The sequence below is a fragment of the Acinonyx jubatus genome, chromosome F2, assembly GCF_027475565.1.
Source record: "Acinonyx jubatus isolate Ajub_Pintada_27869175 chromosome F2, VMU_Ajub_asm_v1.0, whole genome shotgun sequence".
Lineage (NCBI taxonomy): Eukaryota > Metazoa > Chordata > Mammalia > Carnivora > Felidae > Acinonyx > Acinonyx jubatus.
The window spans coordinates 19,417,116-19,442,933 of record NC_069394.1 but is presented as its reverse complement, the minus strand read 5'-3'; the positions used below and the strand labels follow the sequence as shown (position 1 = coordinate 19,442,933).

Here is a 25,818-nt window from a genome sequence, read left to right as displayed (position 1 = left end):
GACAGAAATGTTTAGGACGAAAAATGTGGTGAATCTGAGTATCAGGAACAGAGCATTGGTGACATGTGGGTTTTTTCTTATTTCCAGGGCTTAGACAGCTTTACTTCATTTGGATTTAATGTTGATCTGAATTATTTTGGCAGAAGGGAGACTTCAAAAATGATGCTAGAAAGATGGTCAGCTTCACCAAGAAGGAAAAAAAATAAGAAAGAAAGGAAATACCAGTTCACACCCAGTAGATTAGCAAACAGTTTTTAAAGTTTAATAATAACTGCATATTAGTGAGTGTACAGGAAACAGAATCATTCATGTAAATTGGTATGCAAATTGGTACAGCTGCTTGGAGAATAATTTGAAATAATATCATCAAGTTGAAGATATGTACCATTTTTTTTAGGAATATATCTTAAGGAAACCTCCTGCAAGGCTTTTTTTGGATACAAGCACTTGGTCAGAACAGAATGTTGCAAACGACCAACATGTTCATCAATAGAGGAATGGAAAATAGCAACATATTTATACAAACAAATACCATAAAAAATATAAATATCATCTCTGTCCCCTTATATCAATGTGGATAAACATAGTATTGACAGAGAAAAAAATTGCAAAAAATTATGTTCACATGGTTCCATTTATGTACATAGTTAAACATACAGAACTATATATTATTTACAGATATAAACACTGTAGAAGTAAAAAACTGGATCAGTAAGATGCATCTCATCCCTAGGGTGGAGGTAGTGAACAGAAAGAACGAGACAGAACTTTGGTTTTATCTGAATATATTAGCTCTTTTTAAAATAAGATCGGAAGTCAATATGACAAAATGTTCCTATCTATTAAATTTGAGTGGTGTGTGGAGGGTGAATTATATTCTTTTCTCCACATTTATTTTCTATATGTTGAAATACTTCGACATTAAAATTTCTAATTTGACAACAACATTGGCAGTTGTGTGGCTGGAGACTGACTATGGAGATATTTTTCTTTCTTCCAAAACAAAAATAAAACCATGCTGTGATGCACTTGTCACACTGCTGAGAATGTTGGCTAGTTTCTTTGACTTCCAGGGTCAGAAAAATCATTCTGGAATCAAAAAGCAAATTGCAACATTGGAGGTCAAGGTGGGTTGATTGTTGATCTCTTCTGAATCCTGGGAGAAAACTGCGATCCCAAGTGCACGGACCCCTTTGTTGAATGGAGCGACAAAACTGGTCCAGTTCAATCAGGCTTGAGGCAAACACTGGGCACCCAGCCTAGGGAGTGGTTAGAATTAGCCAGTGGTGAGAGGTGCCCACTTGGCTGTGTCCCCAGCTTGCTTAGAGCTTATACTCTTCCTAGACAACATTTGTGACTCAGTTCCACCCACACTCCTTTGAGGACTAAATTTTTGACACTGTTATCCTCTCTGAGATTACTACTTGTCCAGATGTAAAGAGTTATCCTAAAACAGCACGCGTGGTACATTCATTTTTGTATGGTCCCGTGGCATCTGTTCCTAATATAAAGTGACACAAGACAGTGAAAAATTATGACTGAAGCCTGTCTGAATAAGGGGTTGCAAGGAGACAAAATTCTCACCTTAACTCAGTTGCACTCTGATCACCAGGAGTGGTGCACACTGGCAAATGATCTGATAACGTGTGTTCTTTTCAGATGAAAATTGGAGAGACCCACACAGATATTGAATTGAGTGGGTTGTTGCCCAATACGGAATACACCGTTACAGTTTATGCTATGTTTGGAGAAGAGGCCAGCGATCCTGTTACGGGCCAAGAAACGACATGTGAGCAATTCAATTGTTCAGAAGAAATGCTGTAATAAAAACCCAAATAAATGTTGGGATTCTAAATTGGAAATACTGGTTTAAGTTGAAACTTCTTAAGAGCTAATTGTAACTTTAGAAAATGTAAATTTTATTTAGGGGAAGGAAATGTACTAGTTGATTAAAAGAAAGGAGGGGGCAGTCCTAAAAAGTGATGTCCCTGGGTACCTGTTCCTAGGACGGGCATTGTTTTTTTGGTTGTTATCAAAAAAAATTTTTTTAACATTTATTTATTTTTGAAAGATAGAGAGACAGAGTATGAGTAGGGGAGGGCCAGAAAGAGAGGGAAACACAGAATCTGAAGCAGGCTCCAGGCTCTGAGCTGTCAGCACAGAGCCTGTTGCAGGTCTCAAACTCACAAACCGTGAGATCATGACCTGAGCAGAAGTTGGATGTTCAACCAACTGAGCCACCCAGGCACCCTGAGGACTGGCATTTTTAATGCAGTAAGGAAACTAGACATTGTTCCACCATGCTGCTGTATTTACTGGACTCCAGAAAATTTTAGAGCAAAGTGTGCACAATTCTTGAAATCATTCTATTGCTTTTCTCTCTCCTATACTTTCTCTCCAGCCCCTTAAGTATTAAGAGAGTCACTAAGTTCTATAGGCTCTTTAATGACAAATAATCAACGTGTATTGAATTAATGAAAATAATCGGCCTTTGGGGTGAGGAAGCATTATACTTTGTGGCTATGGCTGACAACCATGGTCATTTGTCTTCTAGGTTTTTTTCTGCTGGCCCTTTCAGCACTATGTCACAGGCTCTCACATCAATGATCGATTGCCTGGGTTAAACTCTAATTGCTCTTCTGCTCCAACTGCGACTTTGGCCAAGTTACCTCAATCTTATGACCTATATAATGGGGATGTTGTAATCTCTTTGCAGTCTATTGTCAGGGTTTAATGAGATACATGAGTTATTATAATGATCAGTTCCAGATCTTCTCTGATTCATACAGAGCACGTGATAGACCTTCACAATTGTTTTTACTGTAAACCTGTAAAAGCTCACGAAACTGTCAAAGATTATTGATAAATTTTAATCTGTTGAATTGGAAGGGGGGCCTTGAAGAAGTACAAAAAGCTGTGGAATTGATGGTCAAGAATCTGCAGAAATACCATTACCTCTTTTTTTTTTATAACTTTTTTTTTTAAAGTATTTAACGTTTATTTATTTTTGAGACAGAGAGAGACACAGCATGAACGGGGGAGGGGCAGAGAGAGAGGGAGACACAGAATCGGAAGCAGGCTCCAGGCTCTGAGCCATCAGCCCAGAGCCCGACGCGGGGCTCGAACTCGCAGACCGTGAGATCGTGACCTGAGCCGAAGTCGGACGCTTAACCGACTGAGCCACCCAGGCGCCCCTACCATTACCTCTTTAAATAGTTTTAAAACAACAGCAAAGTGTTTGTTTTTATTTAGTTTCACAAAATCACTGGGATTTATCCAGGGCAGGACTCCTACTCATTGAGTCAACAAATATATATTGAGAACCTGCTATATTGGGGATAAAGCCAAGAACAAAATTAATCCCTAATCCTCTAAAATTACAGTATATTGAGTGAGAGATATAGTAGACCAATAAAAGTGCAATATAAAAAATAAACCAGGGGTAAAAGGTAGCATTGGAGTGGAAGGATTACTTTACATACAGTGATCATGGAATACTTCAGTGAGAAGGTGACATGTTCAGAAAACTGAATCTTCGATGACTCAAAGGTTTCTGGCCTAAGCAGTGGGAAGAATGGAATTTCTATTTGCTCAGAGGGAGAGATTGAGAGAAGATTGGAAGAGATGGCTGAGTCAGTGGTTCAGTTTTGGACAAGTTAAGTTGGAAGTGCCTAATGGATACCTAGATGGAAAGGACAGAGGCCATCAACATCATTTTACACATGGGAAATTGCAGAGAGGAGGAGTAGAGTGACTTTGCCAGAATCATATGACAGTTGAATGAAATAGCTAAGATTTAATTTCAGGTGCTCTGGTTTTTGATCCATTAGGTTTCTTATTTACAGCAGGTCTTAATAATAGCCTTGATTGGAGAAGAAGGGCACAAAGAATTTATCTAAATCTTACTTATTTCTTAGCATGTATAATTTATCATTACTATTCATTCTTTTCAAGGAAATTTTTTTCTTTGTTAATTTGTTAATTTTCTTTGTTATAAGTTATTATCTGGGTGAAATTTTTCATATGTAAGTAGTTGAGAAGTCAAAGATACTGAGGGTTTTGTGGCTTTTTAACATATATGTTATTTAACATTTTAATCATGTTCTATTCCTCTTACTGCAAAGTGCCTTTAAGTCCACCAAGAAACCTGAGAATCTCCAATGTTGGCTCTAACAGTGCTCGGTTAGCCTGGGACCCAGCTTCAAGAAAGGTCACTGGTTATCGAATTGTGTATAACAACGCAGATGGGACTGAGATTAATGAGGTAAACTGTGGATCACAATGTCTTTTTTTAAAATTTTTTGAAATGTTTATTTATTTTTGAGAGAGAGAGAGAAAGAGAGAGTGGCAGAGTGCAAGCGGGGGAGGGGCAGAGAGCGAGGGAGACACAGAATCTAAAGCAGCATCCAGGCTCCGAGCTGTCAGCACAGAGCCCAACATGGGGCCCGAACCCATGAACTATGAGATCATGACCTGAACCAAAGTTGGAGGCTTAACCGACTGAGCCGTCCAGGCACCCCACAATGTCTTTTCTTTTGGTGGTTGTATATTAGTTTTTAATGGCTGCAGAACCGAATCATCCCAAACTATAATGGCTTAAAACAATACTAATTGTTTATTTTATCTAATGGTTTCTGTGTGTCAGGAATTAATGTGTCAACTACTTGGACATGTAGTTCTGGCTTGGGGTCACTCATGAGATGGTAGCCAGAGAGTGGCTGGAGCTGGTGTCATCATAATGGCTCCTTCATTCATATGTCTGGTGCCTGGTCTGGGAAGACTGAATCAGCCGGGAGCCAGCGCAGCTCTCTGTATCTCTAAGTAGCCTCTTCACATGATCCCTCCAGCATGGCAGCTATAGGGGAATTAGACTTTTTGCATGTTTGCTCAGGAGTCCCTAGACATGTGTCCAGAGAGACAGGGAGAGAGACAGAGAGAGAGAGAGAGAGAGAGAGAGAGTGCAAACATGTGCTAGGTGGAAGCTGTGTCACCTTCTGCCACACTCCACTGGTAGGAGATATCACAAGTCTCTACATGGATTCAACATGGGGAGGAACACAAGTCCCTCCTATGGTGGGAGGCAGGAGGGATGGGAGACATATGTTGATGTGGCCATCTTTGAAGTATATAGTCTGCCCCTGTGGAAGGAGGTGGAGAAGTAGGTGTCTTCCTAGATGTTGTAAACGAGGTGTTATCCAGGGTATCCTTCTGCTGTTGAGTAAACTAACATCTGAAAGATGCAAGTCAGATGAGTTAAATACAAAACTGAAGAATTCAAGTTTTGTGTAGGAAGATGCTTTGAAATAACAGAACTTATTAAAACTCAAGATGATGCAGTATCTTATACTCAGTGACTAATACTTTTCATTAATTCTTTCCTTGGGAATATATTTTAACAGGATTGATAGCAGAGTTATTATTATTTTTCCTCAGCTTGGTCCAAGAAATTAAGACCAAGAGGGAAGTATGTTGGATTACATCACTTCTAGTTTCTGACCAAATAAAGAAACTATTTTCATTTGCAGAGACAAACTGTTTCCTACAATTAAATCCAAACAGTAGTTTGCAGAATGGCCCCTCATACAGGACATTGGGTAATGAATGGACAATACTGCACATTTGCTGTTATTTGATATTTGTATATATTGTAAAATGACCAGCCCAAGAAATCTACTTAACATCCACTTAAAAATATATAGCTGTTGTGGCCTCTTATGATATTTTATTTATTTGCCTTAATGAAGAATGACCCCAGACTATATATTTGTTGAGAGCTACATATGCTTTTTTTGTAGGGTTTTCAATCTTGGAGATGCCTTTGGCACTTACTATTTCTACTTTGTGTTGTGCTGGAAAACTAGAAAACTGTATTTAGTAAAACTGAATTTAAAACATGAGAAAATGGACTACAAATGAAAATCTGAGAAAACATTGTTTGAGTAAAATACATAAACAATGTGTGGTTTTGTAACATTTCCATCTTAACTGGTGTGTGTGTGTGGGGGGGTGTGTGTGTGTGTGGGTGTGTGTGTGTGGGTGGGTGTGTGTGTTCTTATTTCTTAATTCTTAACCATGCAATTGAGATTAGATGTGGCTAGACAAATGTCTTTTGTTTACATGTAATATTACTTTGCCTAATTTGTAATATTACTGATTTGCCTAATATATGATTTTAAGGGTGAGTATTCCTACCATATTTTAATAACTTTAACTTTAACTTCTATTAATTAAGCTTTTACTTATAGGTAATACTACAATTGGGCTTTTAGGAAATTTCCAATACATTCTGAAAGGAACTTTAAAATGTCCCAAATAAAATCTACTTCTATGTAACATGCAATTGATTGTAAGCTTTTGTTTACATGTTATATATCTGTGCTTTACCTCTTGTTCCTCCCAACTTCCTTCCTTCACTTCCTCTTCCTTGTATCCTTTCTGCATTACCTGTCTCCCCGACTGCTTGGAGACCAAGGAAGAAAAATAACAGAGCACCAAATGTCAGTGATGATGATGATGATGATGATGCTGATGGTGGTGGTGGTGGCTCACACGTGTTGAGCACTTACCTTGAGCCAGCCACTGTTGCGAGAGCCCCCTCGTGCAATCCTTAGAGAGACATGCTGAAAACATGTTGTCAAACGGAAGACAGAGCCGTCTTAGATAGCATGTGCTAGGAGAGGATTTGGGGAAACATACAAGCATGTTGGAAAACTAAAGTGCTGCCATTTGAGTTTTATACATGAAAGGCCAGTTTTCAGACTCCAAGGCAAGTCCAGTTCCTGACAGCTATGACTCAACAACAGAGCCAAAGTGGAGCCCAGTCCCTCTTTCCTCATCAAGGGCTCTATCTTCATCCCTCCCAGAATTAGGCTGAAATTAAGCTTTTAGGCCAGACTGTTTGAAAAATTCTCAAAAATGGTTGCATAACCGTGAGATCATGGTCATTTGTTATCATTTTCCCAAATTCTTCTACATCTTGAAAGTCCTACCAACAGAATCAGTTCCAGAACTTAGTGTAAAACATAATATAACTAACAAAAATATATGACACCTTAAAGGTTTCATTTGGTCAAATAAAATAATCAATAGTTAATGCATAAAATATGGTCTGTTCAGAGTCAAATAAAATGCTTTAATAAATAAAATAGATCTTTTCAACAGATACAAGGATATATGTAGAAACATATATTGAAAAGGTGTACACTTACACCTATATGCTTTTATATATATAACTACGTATATAAAGGGGCAAACTGTGTGTGTATATACACACTATTCCCCTTTTCATCTCTTGGTGTACCTGAGAAACTTTAATTTTTAACTGCTTTTGTGGATGTTTGATATCCTCACTAAATTGCTATTGGTCACAGATTTGAGACTTAGAGGTCAAGGCCTAAGTATCCATTCCAGTTAATAGTTTTGTATCTGGAAAGCTAGTTAAAGATCTTTGGGCCTCCTATTCCTTCTTTGTGAAATAGCTATTATAAATGCCCAGGGTTTGGTGGGGGGAGGAGGAGGCTAAATAAGACAATGAATGTAAAGTTCTTGACACATCGTGAGTGCTCAGTAGATAGACTCAGCTATTATTTTTTTAAGTTTTTTTTTAATACTTATTTTTCAGAGACAGAGAGACAGGAGAGAGTGTGAGCAGGGGAGGGGCAAAGAAAGAGGGAGACACAGAATCCAAAGCAGGCTCCAGGCTCTGAGCTGTCAGCACAGAGCCCCACGCGGGGCTGGAACCCACGAACCACGAGATCATGACCTAAGCCGAAGTCGGACGCTTAACCGACTGAGCCACTCAGGTGCCCCTAAACTCAGCTATTATAATCCAAAACAACAGAAGCAATATGCAAATATAACTTAGAAGAACATGTCTTGAACTCATATTTTAAATATGCATTTGTCTTTTCTGTGAGTTGAAGTAATGAAGCCATACTGTAAATAGTGTTTACAAGCGTAGGATTTAGAATCTGAAACATTTGTGTGGAGGTACTAGGTACTAGCTGGTTTTCCACTGGGCAAGTTCCTTAACTTTTCAGAGTCTCAAGTTTACCGTCTTCAAATTAAGCATAAAGATTAGCTAGACTACAAGACTGGGATAACAATTAAGTGAACTAATACATGTGAACCATACAGACAATACCCGAACCAAAGTAAACATTAAATGCTAAGGATGACCTATAATATTATCAGGCCCAGACTCAGAAGAAGATAACCCTGTATTTTCAGTTAACTCCTGCTGTGTAACTAACACCCCAGCTGAAAATGACAATCCATGATTATGTAACCTGGGCAGAGCTCAGCAAGGACAGCTTGGCTCTGCTGCTCCTTGTAGTGTCAGCCGAGGTGACTTGCATTCGTGTGGGAGCTTGACTGGGCCAGACCTTCCAAGATGACTTCACTTCTGCGTCTGGTGTCTCAGCTGGGGTAGCTGAGAAGGCTGGGGATGGTTGGCCCTCTCTGGCAGAGTGGCTTAGGGCTCTGATTGTGTGAAAATGGAAGCTCCTCCTCCAGAGCTGACCCTCTCTTTTTTGACCTGTGGTTGATTTCTTAGTGATGCATATGGTTTCTGGATTGGTTCTTAGTTCAGATGAGCCCTTTATTATCTCTCTTAAAAAGGAGATTTGGTGTCTCCTCTATGTACTCAAAAGCAAATATAATTCAACACGCAGTACTGAAGGAGCAAAGCAAGGTCCTGCCCTGAGGGGGCTTACACTCAATGCATAGGATATAAAATAACTTCAGGCTGTGTTTAGTACTGGGGAGGAAACAAAAAAGGACGATGTTAGGGGGTAACACTATGAGATAGGTGGAAAGAGAAACCCCCTGTGAAGAGGTAAAAGTTAAGTACAGTCCTGAGAGATGACATAAGTCTAGTTTTGAAAAGAGCTAGGGGGAGAGGGTCCCAGACAGAATGAATTGTGCATGCAAAGGCCCTGAGGTGGGAAAGACATGGACCTGACAGGTCAGTGTGACTGGGGCTCATCAGGTGATTAGAACTTCGGCAAGAAGGGTGCCTGGGTGGCTCAGTTGGTTAAGCGTCCAACTCTTGATTTCCGCTCAGGTCATGATCTCATGGTTTATGTGATTGATCCCTACATCGGGCTTTATGCTGACAGCAGAAGAGCCTGCTTGGGATTCTCTCTGTCTCTCTCTCTCTCTCTCTGCCCCTCCCCCTACTCACGTGTGCTCTCTCTCTCTCTCTCTCTCAAAAATAAAGAAATGATTTTTTTTTTTAAAAAAAGAACTATGGCAAGAAAAAGGATCACTGCTCCAGATAATGCAAAGCCAACGCTGCGGGATGCTCTGTTTTGGTTTGGAAGGCAATTGATAGCCAAGGAAGGTTTTAAGTAGGAAAATGGCTCATTTTAGATTTTGATAAAGGTCACATTGACTGCTATGAGCAAATCCCTACAGGAAGCTTAGTCACTTTCCCCTTAACTTCAGGTACTCTCAAGGTTAGTCATCGTTAGTATCATAAATAACAGATCTCACTGACATTGCTCTGAATGTCTCTTGAAAATATTTTAAGTGGGATCTTTTTTTTTTTTTTTTTTTGGGCAGAGTCTGCTTTCAGGTAAATAGATTCATTTCTTCAATTCCCCAGAGTCTCTTTATAGCTAGAGTGAGTGTCTTATTGTTAGTACCTCTCTTATAGGGGTTTTGTGAGGGTTAAATGAGAGAATGTATAGAAAGTGCTTAAGCGGGACACCACTTTCTCGGTCTATAATATGCCCTCATTGCAACATATGTCAGAGGCCCAAGATCCAACCTTTCAGTGATAAAGCTGCATCTATTTTTTCTCTTAGTTGAGGATGGTTTTGCTCAGGGTTCTGTATTCTAGATCCTGCTTCCATTTCTTCTTACTTATGGTTTCTTTCTTCATTTTTTGCTGTTCCTATTTCTAATCCTTCCCTTTCCTATACCCTAGGTCCTTATCCTTGGGCTTCATCCCTTATGCCCTCTAAAGAGATCGGTACATATCTTTCCCAAATATGTCTTTCTGTGACATAAAGATAAAGGAATATTTCACATATTTACTATAATCTTTGTATGGATATCCCCTGTATGGCTGCTCAACTGTGCAGCTTGTATAGAGGTTATTGTGTGTTACTTAGTCACAAGTTAGTGGAGACCAGGCCGTGAAGCCAAAGACTGGCCACCCCTAGCTGATCAGGCTGGACACATTAGATTTATTTCTAGCAGCAGTGTAAATTGTGTGCACTTTCCTTTCTATGTCTTTAACGGGTGGGAATAATATTGGTTGCAAAGACATCCTGAGAATTAACTGATAGATAACCTATTTAAAGTTGAAGATTAGAAATGTGTAATATAGAAGTTGTTTGTATAATTCAGTAATTTTTGAAGTATTTAGAGCTCAGCTGCCAGGCCAAATAAACTACAGACAATAATAAAATGCCTATACTTCTTGTGTCTAGAGAGTATCCTGTATAGCTATTATGACTTCTCTCTTTTGCAGGTTGAAGTCGACCCTGTTACCACCTTCCCTCTGAAGGGCCTAACGCCACTCACCGAGTACACGGTCGCCATTTTCTCTATCTATGATGAAGGGCAGTCAGAGCCCCTGACTGGAATTTTTACCACAGGTAAGTCTTATTACGGTTTGAAATTTTATAAGAGAAACTATATAGAAACCAGAAGCTGGAGCATCTTCTTCGATTGTGATTTTAAAGAGACTGCATTTTAATCTTTGTTTACATTGTATTATTGTTAACAAATGAACAATTGGGCGACTAGAATGTGTGCTGGCTAATTATTTTCTGTCAAAGCAAGGGAAAAAGAGGAAAGATTATCTGAATTCCAAAGGTCCCAGTTAAGTAAATGCATGTTCTTTTGTTTCATGGATCTAAAAATTTCACAGCTTGTATTTTCATGTGTGTGTATTAAGTTGAACTTCTAAAATTGCTGATACCCAATAATGTTTTGACCTGCAGAAATGTTAGTTTCATACTATTTAATGTTTTATTTATTTTTAAGACAGAGAGAGACAGAGCATGAGTGGGGATGGGGCAGAGAGAGAGGGAGACACAGAATCCGAAGCAGGCTCCAGGCTCTGAGCTGTCAGTGCAGAGCCTGATGTTGGGCTCAAACTCACAAGCCATGAGATCATGATCTGAGCCAAAGTCAGACACTTAACCAACTGAGCCACCCCAGCGCCTTTTTTTTTATTAAATTGTTTAAAAATGTTAGTTTATTTTTGAGACACAGAGAGACAGAGCATGAATGGAGGAGGGTCAGAGAGAGAGGGAGACACAGAATCCGAAGCAGGCTCCAGGCTCTGAGCTGTCAGCACAGAGCCTGAAGTGGGACTCGAACCCACGGACCGTGATATCATGACCTGGGACAAAGTCGGACACTTCACTGACTGAGCCACCCAGGCACCCCAGTTTCATACTATTTAACCTGAAACATCAATCTATAGCCAATAATGTATTTTCATGCAGACTGAAATACTAATGCAAAAATATGGGGTCTTTTAAATACTAAAATAAAAAAAATAAGGCATGACTGCATGAGTTTCCTTTTTGATATATACCCTGGAGTCAATAAATATAAAGCTTTTTTGCCTCTTGGTGGCAACAATTCTGTTTGCTTTCTGAGCTTAACATTGATTGCACTTGGAAAACAGGTGAGTGCTATACTGAGGAGATAAGAAGCTATTTTGGGGACATAAGAAATATGCCCCACTGAGAAATAATGTTCACAGAAAAAAGTTCAGTAAGTTCACAAAATCTCCTGAGGGCTAATTCCAGTTGGGATTTTCCTGGTATCCTGTGAAAGAGTTTTAAAATCTCTGATTTCAGAGGTGCCTGGGTGGCTCGGTTGAGCATCTGACTCTTGATTTCAGCTCCAGTCACAATCACCCAGTTTTATGAGTTCAAGCCCTGCATCGGGGAGAGAGAGCCTGCTTGGGCTTCTGTCTCCCCACCCCTCTCTCTCTCTGCCCCTCCCCCGCTTATTCTCTGTTTCTCTCTAATAAATAAACTTAAAATTTTTTTTAAATAAATAAAATCTCTGATTTCATGTCATAAAAATCAAAATGACTGATAATGACTGATAATGGTTGGATGCTGTGCTCTAGCCGTACATCCCAGAAGTGTGAAACTGTGGAAGGTCTGATAAATCATTTTTCACTTCCGATGACACCCATATATACAAGATTAAAAGGATGAAGGTTCTTCTTTAATTTATCACTAGTGCATGAGTTAGGCACAAAAGCAAATAAAACTAAAAGGGGCATATCTCAGGCCTCAGGGGCACCAATTTGTTAATTTCGTCAACATATTAAGAAAACAATGTTTTTGTAAAATAATGAATACAGCACTCTTACTATTTTTTTTACAGTTAGTGAAAAGAACCAAATAGAGAATCTAAGAGTTCTGGAAATTAGTGGAAGACTTAAAAAATGTGCTGTGTCCATGGTCTTCCTAATTATACTGTGGGTAAATGCTGGCAAAAGAAACTTAAGGCCACACCGGACTGATGGGCGATGCTTTCTCGGCTCCCATGTGCTTTCCTAATGCTAGAGGTTCTTCAGAGACTCTTTTCTTCTTGCGGTCCCGGGAGCTGCTTGAGTTTGGCTTTCCTGCCTTCTCTGTTCCCTGACAAAGTGTCCTTCCTTGGCCCACAGAGGAAGTTCCAGCCCAGCAATACTTGGAAATTGATGAGGTGACGACAGATAGTTTCAGAGTGACCTGGCATCCCCTCTCAGCTGATGAAGGGCAACACAAGTTGATGTGGATTCCAGTCTATGGAGGGAACACCGAAGAAGTGAGTTGTGTGAAACAGACTGAAAAGTAATCCGGAGCATTTTCTCTGGAAGTGAATCCCACTGCTGCATTTGAGGTGGTCTCCACTTTAAAAGAGATTGAGAATCCCAGAAGTAATTAACATTTTGCCTGGCATCGAGTTTTAGAAATGTCAGATTATATGATTTTTGTAAGATTAAAATGGCATTTCTAAGATTAAAATGGCTTAAGTCTGTATTTTATATATTTTTCACATTCTTTGACTTTCATAGATGTGAATAAAACTTCAAAATGGCACTTTTACAATAATAATACCTTATTTGTTGAGGGAATTGAAAGGAATGAAGTCTCTGGTTTGACTTTAAAATTGAATTCAATGACCCTGGAGTTCTTTATGCTCAGTTGAATCTTGCTTATGTTTAGGATGACATTTTTCCTTTTTATTATTTTTTCTTAAATTTCACCTCTGTTATTCAAGTAAATCCAGTTACTGAGCGCCAAATGCTTTCCAGGTCATCCTAAAAGAAGACCAAGACTCACATGTTATTGAAGGCCTGGAGCCCGGCACTGAATATGAAGTCTCGTTGTTGGCTGTACTGGATGATGGAAGCGAGAGTGAGGTGGTGACCGCTGTAGGGACCACGCGTAAGTCTCGGTCTGGCTGAGATGGACTTCATCAATTCTCATACCCTCCCTCCTCCGAGGTTCCCTTCCCATCCACCTCATCCGGGGCTACAGAGGCTTCCATTTCTCTGTGTCCCCCAGAATTCTTCCTGTGTCTCCACTTTTCGTGAAACTGATACGTGAAGCATAGTAGAATCTTGGCTATTATCACCATAAAAGCAGAGGCCATATCTGTCTTGTTCACCATTATGTCCCCAGTACTGAGCACAGTCCTTGTGATATTTTGACTGTGTAATAAACACTTATTGAATGGATGGAGGGATAGATAAAATAATTTATAAATGAGTAAATGAGTGAACGAATAAACCTAGGGCAAGCATGTCCAAGAGCTTTTGGAATTTCCCGAGTCAATCTTGGTTCCAAGAATCTTGTATGAAATGCACTTACTGATTCATTCATCCCTTCATTTTTTAAATATGAGGTATTAACCACATATTAAATTTTCTTTGATTGGGTTCCCTGGAATCAGATTCTGAAACAGCAAATTGCATCCAGAAGGTTAATTGGAGAGTGTAATTGGGAGGTACATCTGTAAGGAAGTAAGGATGGCAGGATGAGGCACAGGGAGAAGCTAAAACTGAGCGTTTGGCTAATTCTATTAGGACTTCTGGACCTGGGATGACCCTCCCGAGTTGTCCAAACTGAGTCAAAGGCGGTGAGCCTTTGTGCCCCTGCGTCCTCAGTCACTGGAGATAGGCCATCCCCTGACAGAGCCTGTGACCTCAGACGAGGCAGTTCCCAGAGCTCTGAGCCATTGGCAGCCAGTATTTCAGAAGCTGGTGATGAGTGTGTTGACCCCAAAGAGGGGCTCTGGGCGGAGAACCACACAACTGCTCCATGCCACTGGTTGTCCAGGGTGAATACAAGGAATAGAAAACGTGCTTATTTTCCTTCTTGGTGGTCTTGTTTGAAAGCCCTTCCCCAAGGTGATCTTCAGCACTGTTTATCTCCCCTTAATTACCATGGTTATGCCCCATTTCACAGTAACTTGGAGGTTTCACAGTTTTATATGTGTAATTCAGATGTTTATATGAAGGCTGGTGTCTGTGATTAGAAATGTTATTTCTTTGGGTTTTAGTTTCCTTAGCAGCAGAATAGGTATCATGTCTGCCTTATTTACAGCTCATGTCTTCATGCTTGCAACCATCGTCAAGGTGGAGGGAAGAAGCAAGTGAGATAATATAGGTGAAATTTTCCTCAAAAATTATAAAATGCTATAAAAAATGTGTAGTTGCTATTATTACAGAATTTTAAAGTAATGAGTATTTTTTTAGTTGACAGTATTTGGACAGAACCAGCTACGACCATCATCCCCACCAGACCCGTGACGACAGGTAAGGAGAAATAGAAGTCCATTTCCCCATGAGAAAAGTTTGATTAGAAGTCACGTTATCCCAGTTTTATTGATATGATATGATATAGTATTATATGTTTATATTATTATCATTTTTTTGGTATTCTAGTTTAAATGTTACCCCCTCAGAACCTCTCAACATCTTCTTAGCTCTAAATGCCAAATGAGTCTTCTCATCTCATTGTTACATCTCTCTACATTTTCCATCTTTGTTTTGGGTTCCTATTTAGTCTTTCAGAGGATGTTAGCACAACAAGCCCCAAGAGTTTCTCCCTTCTCTTGATCTCAGTGACTTGTATTGCTGTCTGTTGAGAATCACTCACATCATGGCCTCCTTGCATTTCTGTGGGTAACAGAGACCTGGCAGGTCTAATGGGCTTCCTACCTCTGCTGTTTTCTCCTTCAGCTTAACTTTCCCCCTGCCTTTATAATACACCTTTCAACTAGCTGTCAAAGTCAACTAAGTAAAACACAAGTTCAGTTATACCATTTATTTCCCTACCTAAAACCCTTCAGTGGCTCTCCATTGCCCATTCATTCATTCACGGATTCATTCATGTTCCAGTTAATCTTTATTGAGCCCTTCTTTATCACAGTGCCCCAAAATCTCTTTCCATAACATCCAAGATCCTTCTGCTTTTCTTCTTGGACTCTACCATATTTTTCAAGCTCTCCCATTTCCTGCTGCCATCCAGAACTTCTAGCCCTCTGAAGGTGAGACCTTGTCTCCCATTCCCACTGCCTGATACCCTCCCCCAATTTTTCCTGCTACATGTCCTGCCTCTTCTGTGACATTTTTAATATTTTTATCAAGTGTTAATCACTGTGTTTCCTAAGGCCTAACATGATCTGACATACAAGAAAGGCTCAATGAATGTTTACAGGAAAAGCTCAATGAATAAGCTGGATGAATAAATGAATGAATGAAGAGAAGAAAGAGTCACTGGAGCTGGATAGAATGACAGGAAGTCAGATGGGATAAATGAGGGAGCTGGCATCTTGGGAGATGAGAAAGAATGTGTCAGAGAACACAGGTGAAGGAGTTTGGTCAGATATCAGAGAATGGATAATGTCCACGTGGGCTGAGTGGATAGAGGCAGCCATGGTGAGAGATGTGTGCTTTGAGTGATGAGCGTTGAAATAGAAATGGGGGAACAGGGGAATAGGATGTATGTTGGATGGCGAATCGTACACTGAGGCTGACCACATCTGCCCCCCCATTTCTGCTTCTCCAGTGGAATGGTGAGAGGGCATGCCGCCCTGTAGGTTTCCCTAGTCTAAGGGTTTCTCCCCTGTTCCCTTTACTGGCTATATACAGAGCTGATAGTTTTGAGGGGTCCATAGTCTCACCTTGTAAGCATCATTCAAACTAATTTCTTTTTAACATTTATTTATTTTTGAGAGAGAGAGAGAGACAGAGCATGAGCAGGGGAGGGGCAGAGAGAGAAAGAGAGATAGAATCTGAGGCAGGGTCCAGGCTCTGAGCTATCAGCACAGAGCCCAACATAGGGCTCAAATTCATGAACTGCAAGATCATGACCTGAGCCAAAGTCAGATACTTAACTGAGCCACCCGGATGCTCCCAAACTCATTTCTATTTGCTAACAGGAAGTATGATGGCCCCCCATTAACCACTAAAGCTGAGTTGTTCTTCATGTGGCTCTACATTAGAGAAATACATTCAGTGATATTTGTTGCCATGCCCACCAATGGTGTCTGGAGCTCATTTTTGAATATGATGAGTTAAAAGTTCTTTAATCCTTGGTTGTGCTTATTCCAGTTTTCCGGACAGGAATCAGAAACCTGGTTGTAGATGATGAAACCACTTCTAGCCTGCGGGTAAAATGGGACATTTCAGACAGCAGTGTGCAGCAGTTCAGGGTGACCTACCTGACTGCTCAAGGGGACCACGCGGAAGAAGTGGTAGGAACGGTCTGTATTCAAACAGCTGGCTGGAAACCACACAATTTCCCGATTAACAGACCTAACAAGGCTATCTCCAGAGATCAGTGCAAGCTTTTCTGCTCATTTATTTCTTGGTGACTCTACCGTCTCCAGAAACTAATGTTTTCTGTTAATCCAAACTTTACTGGTTTCTTGATGACCTTTCCATCTCTGAAACTTGATCCACATGCAACTTACTTCAAACAGATAAAGCTTCTGAACCTCGTTTCCTGTGCTGCTTCTGTGGCCTTGATGGCTCGTTAGAGCACCAAAGCTGGGTCTATTGCACACTTGTCTCTATGTATAAATATGGTTCACCCTTGAACAACATGGGCTTGAACTGCACACACCCACTTACGTGTGGATTTTTTTGATAAATACAGTACTGTGTGTGTATTTTCTCTTCTTTCTGATTTTCTTAAAAAAATTTTTTTTCAGTTTATTTTCAGAGAGAGTGTGTGCATGCATGTACAGGTGTGCACGAGTGAGCTGGTGGGGGGGGGGGTTGTGGGGCAGAGAGACAGGGGGAGAGAGAATCCCAAGCAGGCTCTAAAGTGTCAGTGCTATCTGATGCGGGGATTGAATTCCTTGTGATTTTCTTAATAACATTTTATTTTCTCTAGTGTACTTTATAGCAAGAATACAGTATGTATGCATATGTAATATATATATAACATACATATATATATAACATACGTACATATATAACATATGTATGTGTTGTTTATGTTATTGATAAGGCTTCTGGTTAACAGAAGGCTATTGGTAGTTATGTTTTGGGGGAATCAAAGGTTATACATGGATTTTGGACTGTGCAGAAGGGTCTCCAGCCATAACGCCCATGTTGTTCAAGATCAACCATATATAATAAACAAACAAACAAATAAATAAATAAATAAGCTTTACATATACATCAAATATATATATTTAATTAAATATATATATATATATATATATATATTTTTTAACTCCTGCTCTTGGGAATACGATTACAAGTTTCTAAGCAAAACATGCATGAAAGGTCATCTTTATGTGGTTGAAATGTTCCTAATAAAATAGCTTCCATTAACACATATTTACATTTTCACTGACATCAACTCATTTTGAACAGCTTTATAGTAATTTCTAACTTATTCTTAAATGTGAATATCTCCCTTAGGGGATTTGGATTTTTATATGCTGAGTTTTCTTTGTTTCATCTAATTTGTTTTTCTGTATTAGAAATCTGGGTACACTTTTAGTCATGGCCTTCCTGTATTTTCTTTATTTATATGTATTTTATTTAATTTTGAGAGAGAGAAATAGAGCAAGCGAGCATGAGTGGGGGAGGGGCAGAGAGAGAGGGAACAGAATTCAAAGCAGGCTCCAGACTCTGACCTGTCAGCACAGAGCCCTACCTGGCGCTTGAACTCGTGAACCATGAGATCGTGACCTGAGCTGAAGTCAGAGTCTTAACCGAATGAGCCACCCACGCGCCCCGTGTATTTTCTTAATTATACCATATCATTCCTTTTACTCAAGAACCTGAAGATTGTTTCCTAGACATGCTTCCTATCAGACCAGATGACTCCAGTTTTCATTGAAATGAAATTTTTCTTTTTCATCATGGAATATGCTTTAGTTAGCCTCATTAGTTGCATTTCTTGCCCTCTGGTGCATTATTTGGAGACACTCTAGGAAAGGTGTCTCCAAATTCATTATTGCTCAAGAATAACATTATTGTCCTTTCTTCCTCCTCCTTACTTACAAAGCCTTTGATGGAAAATTATTTATGTGCTTACATAAACAATGATTTGAGCAAAGTACTTAATTTCAGGCTGATAGAGGAATTACTGCAGAACACAGTGATAACCCTGAGAATAGACACATCCAGTGTGAATAGCCAGAAGGTCCATGAAATTGGTCTGGGAGGACTTTTAGAAAGTTAATGGACACTTAAAATAAATTGTGTTATAAATTCACTCAGATCATACATTTCAAATGGCCCATGATTGAAAAATTCAAAATAAAATTGTACCTAACAATGGGAACTAGGGACATAATTTAGATGTTTTATTTTCCCTGTCACTGTCCCATATTTCAATTTAGTTCCTAAAAATGAGATCCTTAAAAACTTCCCAGAATAAAAGTTTTATTTTTTATTTTTGTTTCTACTCTTTCCAAGAAACACATTAAACATCTTGCTAAATTATTCTTGCTAATTTGGAAAGAGTAACAATTTAATCTCACGCATGCACTTGTAAGCTATGCAAGGTAAAATAATAATAATATTTAGTTTGGGTTGTCTCTAGATAATTTTCCCTTTGCTAGTTTCATTTCACACTGTTTATTTTGAAACACTTGGACACCTACATGCAGGGGGAAAAAAAGATCAAAAGTCTGAAACACCCATGTGCCCCAGTTAAGCAAACCCTTCATAAAAATGAAAAATATTGATAAATTTGGTGGTGATTATTTACTGCATGGAAATGTTTTTGCTAAACAGAAGAAAGTACTGTAGAATTCTTTAAATATCATGCCCCCTTCCAGTCAAATTGGATTTGTGCACACTTAATTTACAGGCATATTTTCAGGGACCCAGTTGAGGATTAATTGAGAATTTATATCTCAGTGTTTTAGGAACTGTTACTTCTACATAAGTGTATTATTATTGGAGACAGAAAGTGCGTGCATCTAGATTTAGTTTATAAAACAAAAGTAAGGCAGACAGCTACAGATCTCTATCAAAATCCAAGGGCCTTGAACTCCTACCAAATGAATATCTTGAAATAATAATGCATGTCAGGGAAAAGAAGGTAGCCAAAGCCCATTATAAAAGTGAGAAAGGAGATATGTCCAGATGAGAGAAATGCCTCTTATCATCTTTCCAAATTTTCCTTAACTATAAAAGCTAATTAGATTTGTTTCAGGAAATGATGGATCAAATGAGAGAATGGTTGGTGTATATAACATTTGTAAACCAAAGTAAAGCTTCAGTACATGTAAAACAAGAAGAATTCAACTTATTTTTCCAGTTGAGTAAGTGAAGTATTAATATATTTTCTCCGCACAATCCAATCTACCAAGTCTTTCCAATGAAAAGATTTTGAACTATTAGAAAGTAAAGCTACCCGTCCAGTATTTCGTAAGGATTGACTTCTAACTCTGCTCTGAAATACAGAGGAGTGGCAATGACTTTGCCCTGAGTTTGTTGTCAGGGTCTGGAAGTCTCACATTTCTTTATTTGTGAAAGGCTGATCAGGATTTCAGACTTTTCTAGAGCCCACATGTCAGCATCCATAACCATGACCTGAGTTCTGAGTTGCAAGAAATGTTCCAGAACACCTATGTTCAGAGTGTGGCTCTGTCTCCTATAAGACAAGTTTAGTTCTTAAAATTAAGCTTTTAGAAACATTTACAGCAACTTGGCATTGTACAGCATCCAATAACATAATCATTTTTTTCTAGCAATTTTGTTTTATTGTATTTTATAAAAATATTAGTCTTCAATACTTTGGAATTAAAACAGCAACACCAACACTACCTAGTTCTCTACTGCAGATAGAATGAGAATCACTATTTAGACACAGAACTTTATAACATGGGACCACAATGAGATGCAGGGAACCCTATTTCTACTGATGGGATCCAGGCTGCTCTGACAGCTTTGGGCAATATGGAGCCAGACATGAAGTTCCATTTCTAAAATAAAAAACTTAAAACGTGAAAGTTCACGGGTTAGATTTGCATCTCATTTAACCATAAGCATCTTTTACAGAATTGTTTTATAAACAAAACCACCATCTGCAATGATCTATGGCATCTGTTTTTAGTAAGAGCCCATCTTTACCCTGCTTTGTGCAAACAAGCAGAAGCCAAGTAGAAGGAACTTTGCATTCCCAAGAGGAGATTTACATTTTATTCTTGGAACTGAATATCATTAGTGTAAAAAGGTTCAAGCGGTGTAGCCACACTGAACAGAGTGCAGCCTTTAAAGCAAGGCTCAGACCAGATATCCAGGATTTCCATATGGCTTCTTTACTCACAAGCTGTGGGCCTCAGTTTCCCCATATGTAAAATTAATGTAATGTTCCCCCTTACCTGAAAGGGTTGTGGTGAAGAGTAAGTGACTTACTGTATTAAAATTCTTAGGGTAGCACCTGGTGCATAATAATTGCTAGGTAAATGATGACTGTTACTATAAACCATAGCAACTATTTCCTGGCGAGCTGAGGGATTCCTCCAAAATGGCCCTACCACTTTTCAGAATTCCACAGTCTAGATGTGATAGGTTCCAAGCCCATGTATTTCTCAGCTTGAGTGATGATGACCTTATTGAAGGAGTATCAACATGGGTGGTTTGCTAAACAGACAGCCTGGACCAAATGCCTGGCTCTGTACTCCGAAGGAGTTACATTTACAAGCAGTGCCCTGAAAGAAGCTACATTGACAGGGCAATGCAAGTCAGGGCAACCACTGTTCTTCCTTTACATGTCTTTAATGCCCCGGTTATCGAATTTATTATAAAGCAGAGCTCTTTTTAAAAACCTCCCTCCCAGGTCCACATCAACATGCCCCCTAATGTATTTCAATGTCCCTTTCATATAAGGAGTAAAATCATGCTCATTCAATGTAAATCACCTGATTCAGACTTCCTTTTTAACAATATCGTTTAGAAAATTGCTTCTAGAGCTTAGCAGTATCTTAGCAACAGCTGCTTCTGGGTTCAACCCGAGGCTTCCGAGGGCTTATTCCATGATTTATAGGTCTCTTCCCTGATCCAGAAGTAGACAGCACAGCCCTTTGCCTGCTGGCATTTTATCCAGCCCTTGAATCAAAAAGCATCTCCAGCTGTCCCAGTCTTGTGACTCCTTTAAATGCGTTTGAGTCAGTGCTTAGATCTTACATAGCATTTTTCCAGCCATGATTAAATTCCTTAAATGGCCCAGAGGTGTGCCAGCATCTGACTGCTGAAGCAGAGGCAGATAGTTTTGTGGTTTTAACATTGAGAACATGTGGCTTCCCTCGTCCATATGTTCTTTGAGGGATGACGGAATTTGCACCGTGGAGCCACATGGCACATTATGCCATGGTGTGGACCTCACCACTGCATTTCAGTTTGTGCAGCCTTGAGAGGTAGAGTGATGATGATTTGAGACTGAGGAAGACCTCTCCTTTCAAAAAAAAAAAAAAAAAAAACTAAGCTGCCACATTTTTTAGTGGTAGTGGTAAATCTGTTTCTCTCTGGAAAACTTGGATTTAATCTGTGGTTAATCTGTCGTTCTTGGCTGGCTTTCAGTCTTTTCTAAGATGCTGGGAGTAGATTATCTCTGAAAGGATAAAGAACGGAAGGCTGAATTTTCAAGAGGATACTTAAGCAGAATAAAAAATCATAAGCAGGCTGTGTTAGAGAATGGACACTCCTAAGCTATAAACACCCACTTTCCAAAGCAATGATTATTCTCACTCCTGAATACTTTGCAAAAGCTGAAAAGCTGTGAGCAGACTATTCCTCAGAACCTACACGCTTCAAAGTTAAACCTGCATTAGAGGTTCAAAGCTGAGGGCTGCTGTGAGGGGAATTTCAGGGAGAGATGATTTTGCATGGATGCCTATTTTTCTGTCCTATTTCACTGTCCAAGCGCATCGCCTTGCTTCTGATGATTTCAAAGTCCCCCGTAGTAGTCCTGCTCCATTGGTTGACCAACAGGAACAAAGGTCTTAATTAAGATCATCCTCCTTTGCTTTTCCGTTCAGGTGATGGTGGCTGGAAGCCAGAACAATCTCCTTCTGAAGCCTCTGCTTCCCAATACTGAGTACAAAGTCACGGTGACTCCCATCTATGATGATGGAGAAGGCGTCAGCGTCTCTGCCCCTGGAAAAACCTGTGAGTGAAGCTTTCTCCCTGTGCATACTAGCTGGCCAATTAATTGAAAATGCTCACTCCTGCAATGTGCCCTGAATGCCACGGTGTAGTGTAGTGAGAAGAGCAAAAGAGATCGGGAGACGGGAAATCTGTGTCTGAATCCAGGGAAGCTGTGTGGCTTTGAGCAAGGTGAACTAGCTGCTCTGGGCTTACGTTTTCTTCTGCATAAAAGCTAAGACTTAAGAAACAACTATGTCTTCCTCAGCAGCATCTGATTCATCACAAGTCCTGCTGACTACCCAAAATATGTTCTGCAGACCAGCCCTCTTTGTCTTCGTCTGTCTGCTCCGCCCTGATCTACGCCTCACTCTCCGTCACTAAAATGAGTGCACCAGCCTCCTCCAGAGGCTTCCTGCTGACACTCTTGAATCCTCTATTCTCCTCCCTGCAGCCCAAGAAGCTTCTGAAAATATAAATGATCTCGTGTCAGGCCTGTTTCAAGTTTCCCAGTGGCTTCCCACTGTGCTCAGGATAAAACCCAACATCCCTCCCATAGCCCTACAAGGCCCTCTAAGACCTGGACCCTGCCGATTTCCTTAATCTCACCCGCTAACAGGTGCCCCAGCCATCCTTCCTTTCCTGCTCTTCACATTTAAGCTTGTCCCTGCCTTAGGACTGATGTACTCGCTGTTCCTTCCATATGGAATATCCTTCCCAGATATTTGCCTTTCTGGCTTTTTCTTGTCATTTTGGCTGCAGCTCAAAGCCGCCTCCTCAGACTTTGCCAACCACTCCATGCAAAATAGCTCCCAATCTCTGTGCTATCAACCTGTTTTTTGGTTGTTGTGTTGTTGTTGTTGTTGTTGTCTTATCATGTTATGGCACTAATTACCATCTGATATTTTCTTATGTACTCATGTATTTGTTCATCGTCTGTCTCCCTTCCTTGGAGAGCAGCATCATGAGAGCCCAGGACCTCATCCGTACTGTTTGCCTCTCCATGCAAAGCTCCTCCGGTACTGTGTGGCACAGAGGGGGCACCACTCAATGTTTGTTTGGGGCGAATTGGCCCTGATGATCAAGCGAGGAGCACGCACCAAGGAGCAAACGCTTGGTCAAAGCACCACAGAGTCCTTACCGTGCGGTTATCTGTACTTGCGTGAACTACCGCAGAACCTAGTGGCTTAAAGTAGGAGCTATTTTATTATATTGCATGATTTTATAGGTCAGGAAATTAGTCAGGGCTTGTTGGGAGATTCTTCTGCCCCACAGGGTATGGATTAAGGTCACCTGGCAAGTGGGTTGGTCTAGGGCGTCCAAGACAACTTTACCCACATGTCTGGCATGTTGGTGGGGACGCCTGGAAGGCTGGACTCAGCTGATCCTGTCTCTCTCCATGTCGGGTCGGAGCCTCTCCATGCACTCTTTCCAGCGGGATAGTCACACTTCGGACATGAATACTTGTTCCGAAGACAAGAGTTCCAGGAGGTGGAAAGCGGAAACTGTCAGGACACTTAAGGCCTATGCTTGGAACTGGAATGGTGTCATTTCTGCTATAGTCTGTTGGGTGAGGGGCTCATAGAACCCACCCAGATTTAAAGGGAGGGCCATAGCCTCCACCACTCAATGCGAGGAGGGTTAAAAACCTGCACCCATCTTTCGTCTACCACAATTACCAAACAGTCATGTGCGATTAGGAACAGAATGGTGGCAAGGGCTGAATGAATTCTGTACCTGGGCACTGAAGTGTGGAATTTTCAAGTAAGTGTACACGTCATTAAATTTCCGTAGCTGCAGCCCCAAGACCTGACTCTGCTCTGCTGAGAAAGTGGATATTATTTCCTTAGTTAACAGTGCTGGCACCTCTCCCTCTTCCTGGTGCCCATGCTGTGAGTGCCTCCACCCAGACTCCCACCAAACTTGAACATTTTGTTACAGATCATCCAGAGTATTAGGAGCCCCGGGATCTGCTACAGTTATTTCCTCTGGGGTCATGTGGAAGGAGGGAGGAAAAGGGGGGGAAGAGCAGAGCAGTGGGAGAACACTGAGCCTTTCTTCCACTCTTACCAGGACGCTGGCATCTTGATCTTGACTTGATCTCCACGTTCAAACTTTGAGCAAACTTTGATATTTTGCTGCTACACAAATATTTGGGAACCAAAGGCTTAACGAACAATTAAAGAAGAAAGTCAAGTAGTAGATAGTATGGAGCACCTATACCGTATGCTTTTGTTTGCCTCAAATCCAGGTTATTAGGAGAAAAAGAAACAGCAAGCAAGAATGGTTTATTTTTAGTTTTTTAAACACTTTTTTTTAAAGTTCCTTTATTTATTTTGAGAGAGAGAGAGAGAGTAAGAGCGGGGAAGGGGCAGGGAGGGAGAATCCCAAGCAGGCTCTCCACCACCAAGCACAGAGCCTGATGTGGGGTCACAGGAACCGCAAGATCATGACCTGAGCTGAAATCAAAAGTCAGACGCTTAACTGGCTGACTGGCCACCCAGGTGCCCCAAGAATGGGTTCAAATAAGCATAGTGAATTCTGCTCTGCTGAGTTGGTTTGGGATTGTTTTTAACTGTCTAATGTTCCATAAAGTTACCATAAGCCCTGCCGCTGTGGGGAGAGGGAGGAAAGGGAGGAAAGGGGGTGATGGGGAGGCCGAGGGGCTCCATCTAACTACTGCTGACCTGGGCTTAAAGATCTCCTTTTAACTTTCACATGTTAGAAATTAGCATAATATGTAAAGGCTTCCATGATAAACAAATATATATACACTTACACAAAACCCATTTAAAGACTTTTACTCTAGAAATATGACTTAAATCTCATTGCAGAGATACCACCACATGTAACAAAATCTATGTAGTAACATTACTTTGAAGTGTTAGTGGATGGTCTCTTTATTTTATTTAAAAAAAAATTTTTTTTAACGTTTATTTATTTTTGGGACAGAGAGAGACAGAGCATGAACAGGGGAGGGGCAGAGAGAGAGGGAGACACAGAATGGGAAGCAGGCTCCAGGCTCTGAGCCATCAGCCCAGAGCCCGACGCGGGGCTCGAACTCACGAACCGCGAGATCGTGACCTGAGCTGAAGTCGGACGCTTAACCGACTGAGCCACCCAGGCGCCCCGAGGTCTCTTTATTTTAAACAGTGGTCAGCACAACTACATTCTATCAACAATAACAAAAGTGGTAACGATAATATATATCAGTATGCACAATG

General features: G+C 40.4%; 1 protein-coding gene across 5 annotated transcripts in view; it reads left to right on the top strand.

Moving 5' to 3' along the window:
* COL14A1 (collagen type XIV alpha 1 chain) overlaps nucleotides 1-25,818 on the top strand; it is a 210,291-nt gene that overhangs the window by 68,108 nt on the left and 116,365 nt on the right. For 4 of the 5 annotated variants that reach the window (XM_027063985.2, XM_015085660.3, XM_027063986.2 and 1 more), the window contains exons 13-20: nucleotides 1,660-1,789; nucleotides 4,125-4,264; nucleotides 10,481-10,607; nucleotides 12,653-12,792; nucleotides 13,283-13,415; nucleotides 14,729-14,788; nucleotides 16,589-16,740; nucleotides 22,489-22,618. In XM_027063985.2, coding sequence (XP_026919786.2) covers nucleotides 1,660-1,789; nucleotides 4,125-4,264; nucleotides 10,481-10,607; nucleotides 12,653-12,792; nucleotides 13,283-13,415; nucleotides 14,729-14,788; nucleotides 16,589-16,740; nucleotides 22,489-22,618 — 1,012 coding nt within the window. The remainder of the gene's footprint in view (nucleotides 1-1,659; nucleotides 1,790-4,124; nucleotides 4,265-10,480; nucleotides 10,608-12,652; nucleotides 12,793-13,282; nucleotides 13,416-14,728; nucleotides 14,789-16,588; nucleotides 16,741-22,488; nucleotides 22,619-25,818) is intronic. The other variant, XM_027063987.2, reaches the window with a different exon arrangement.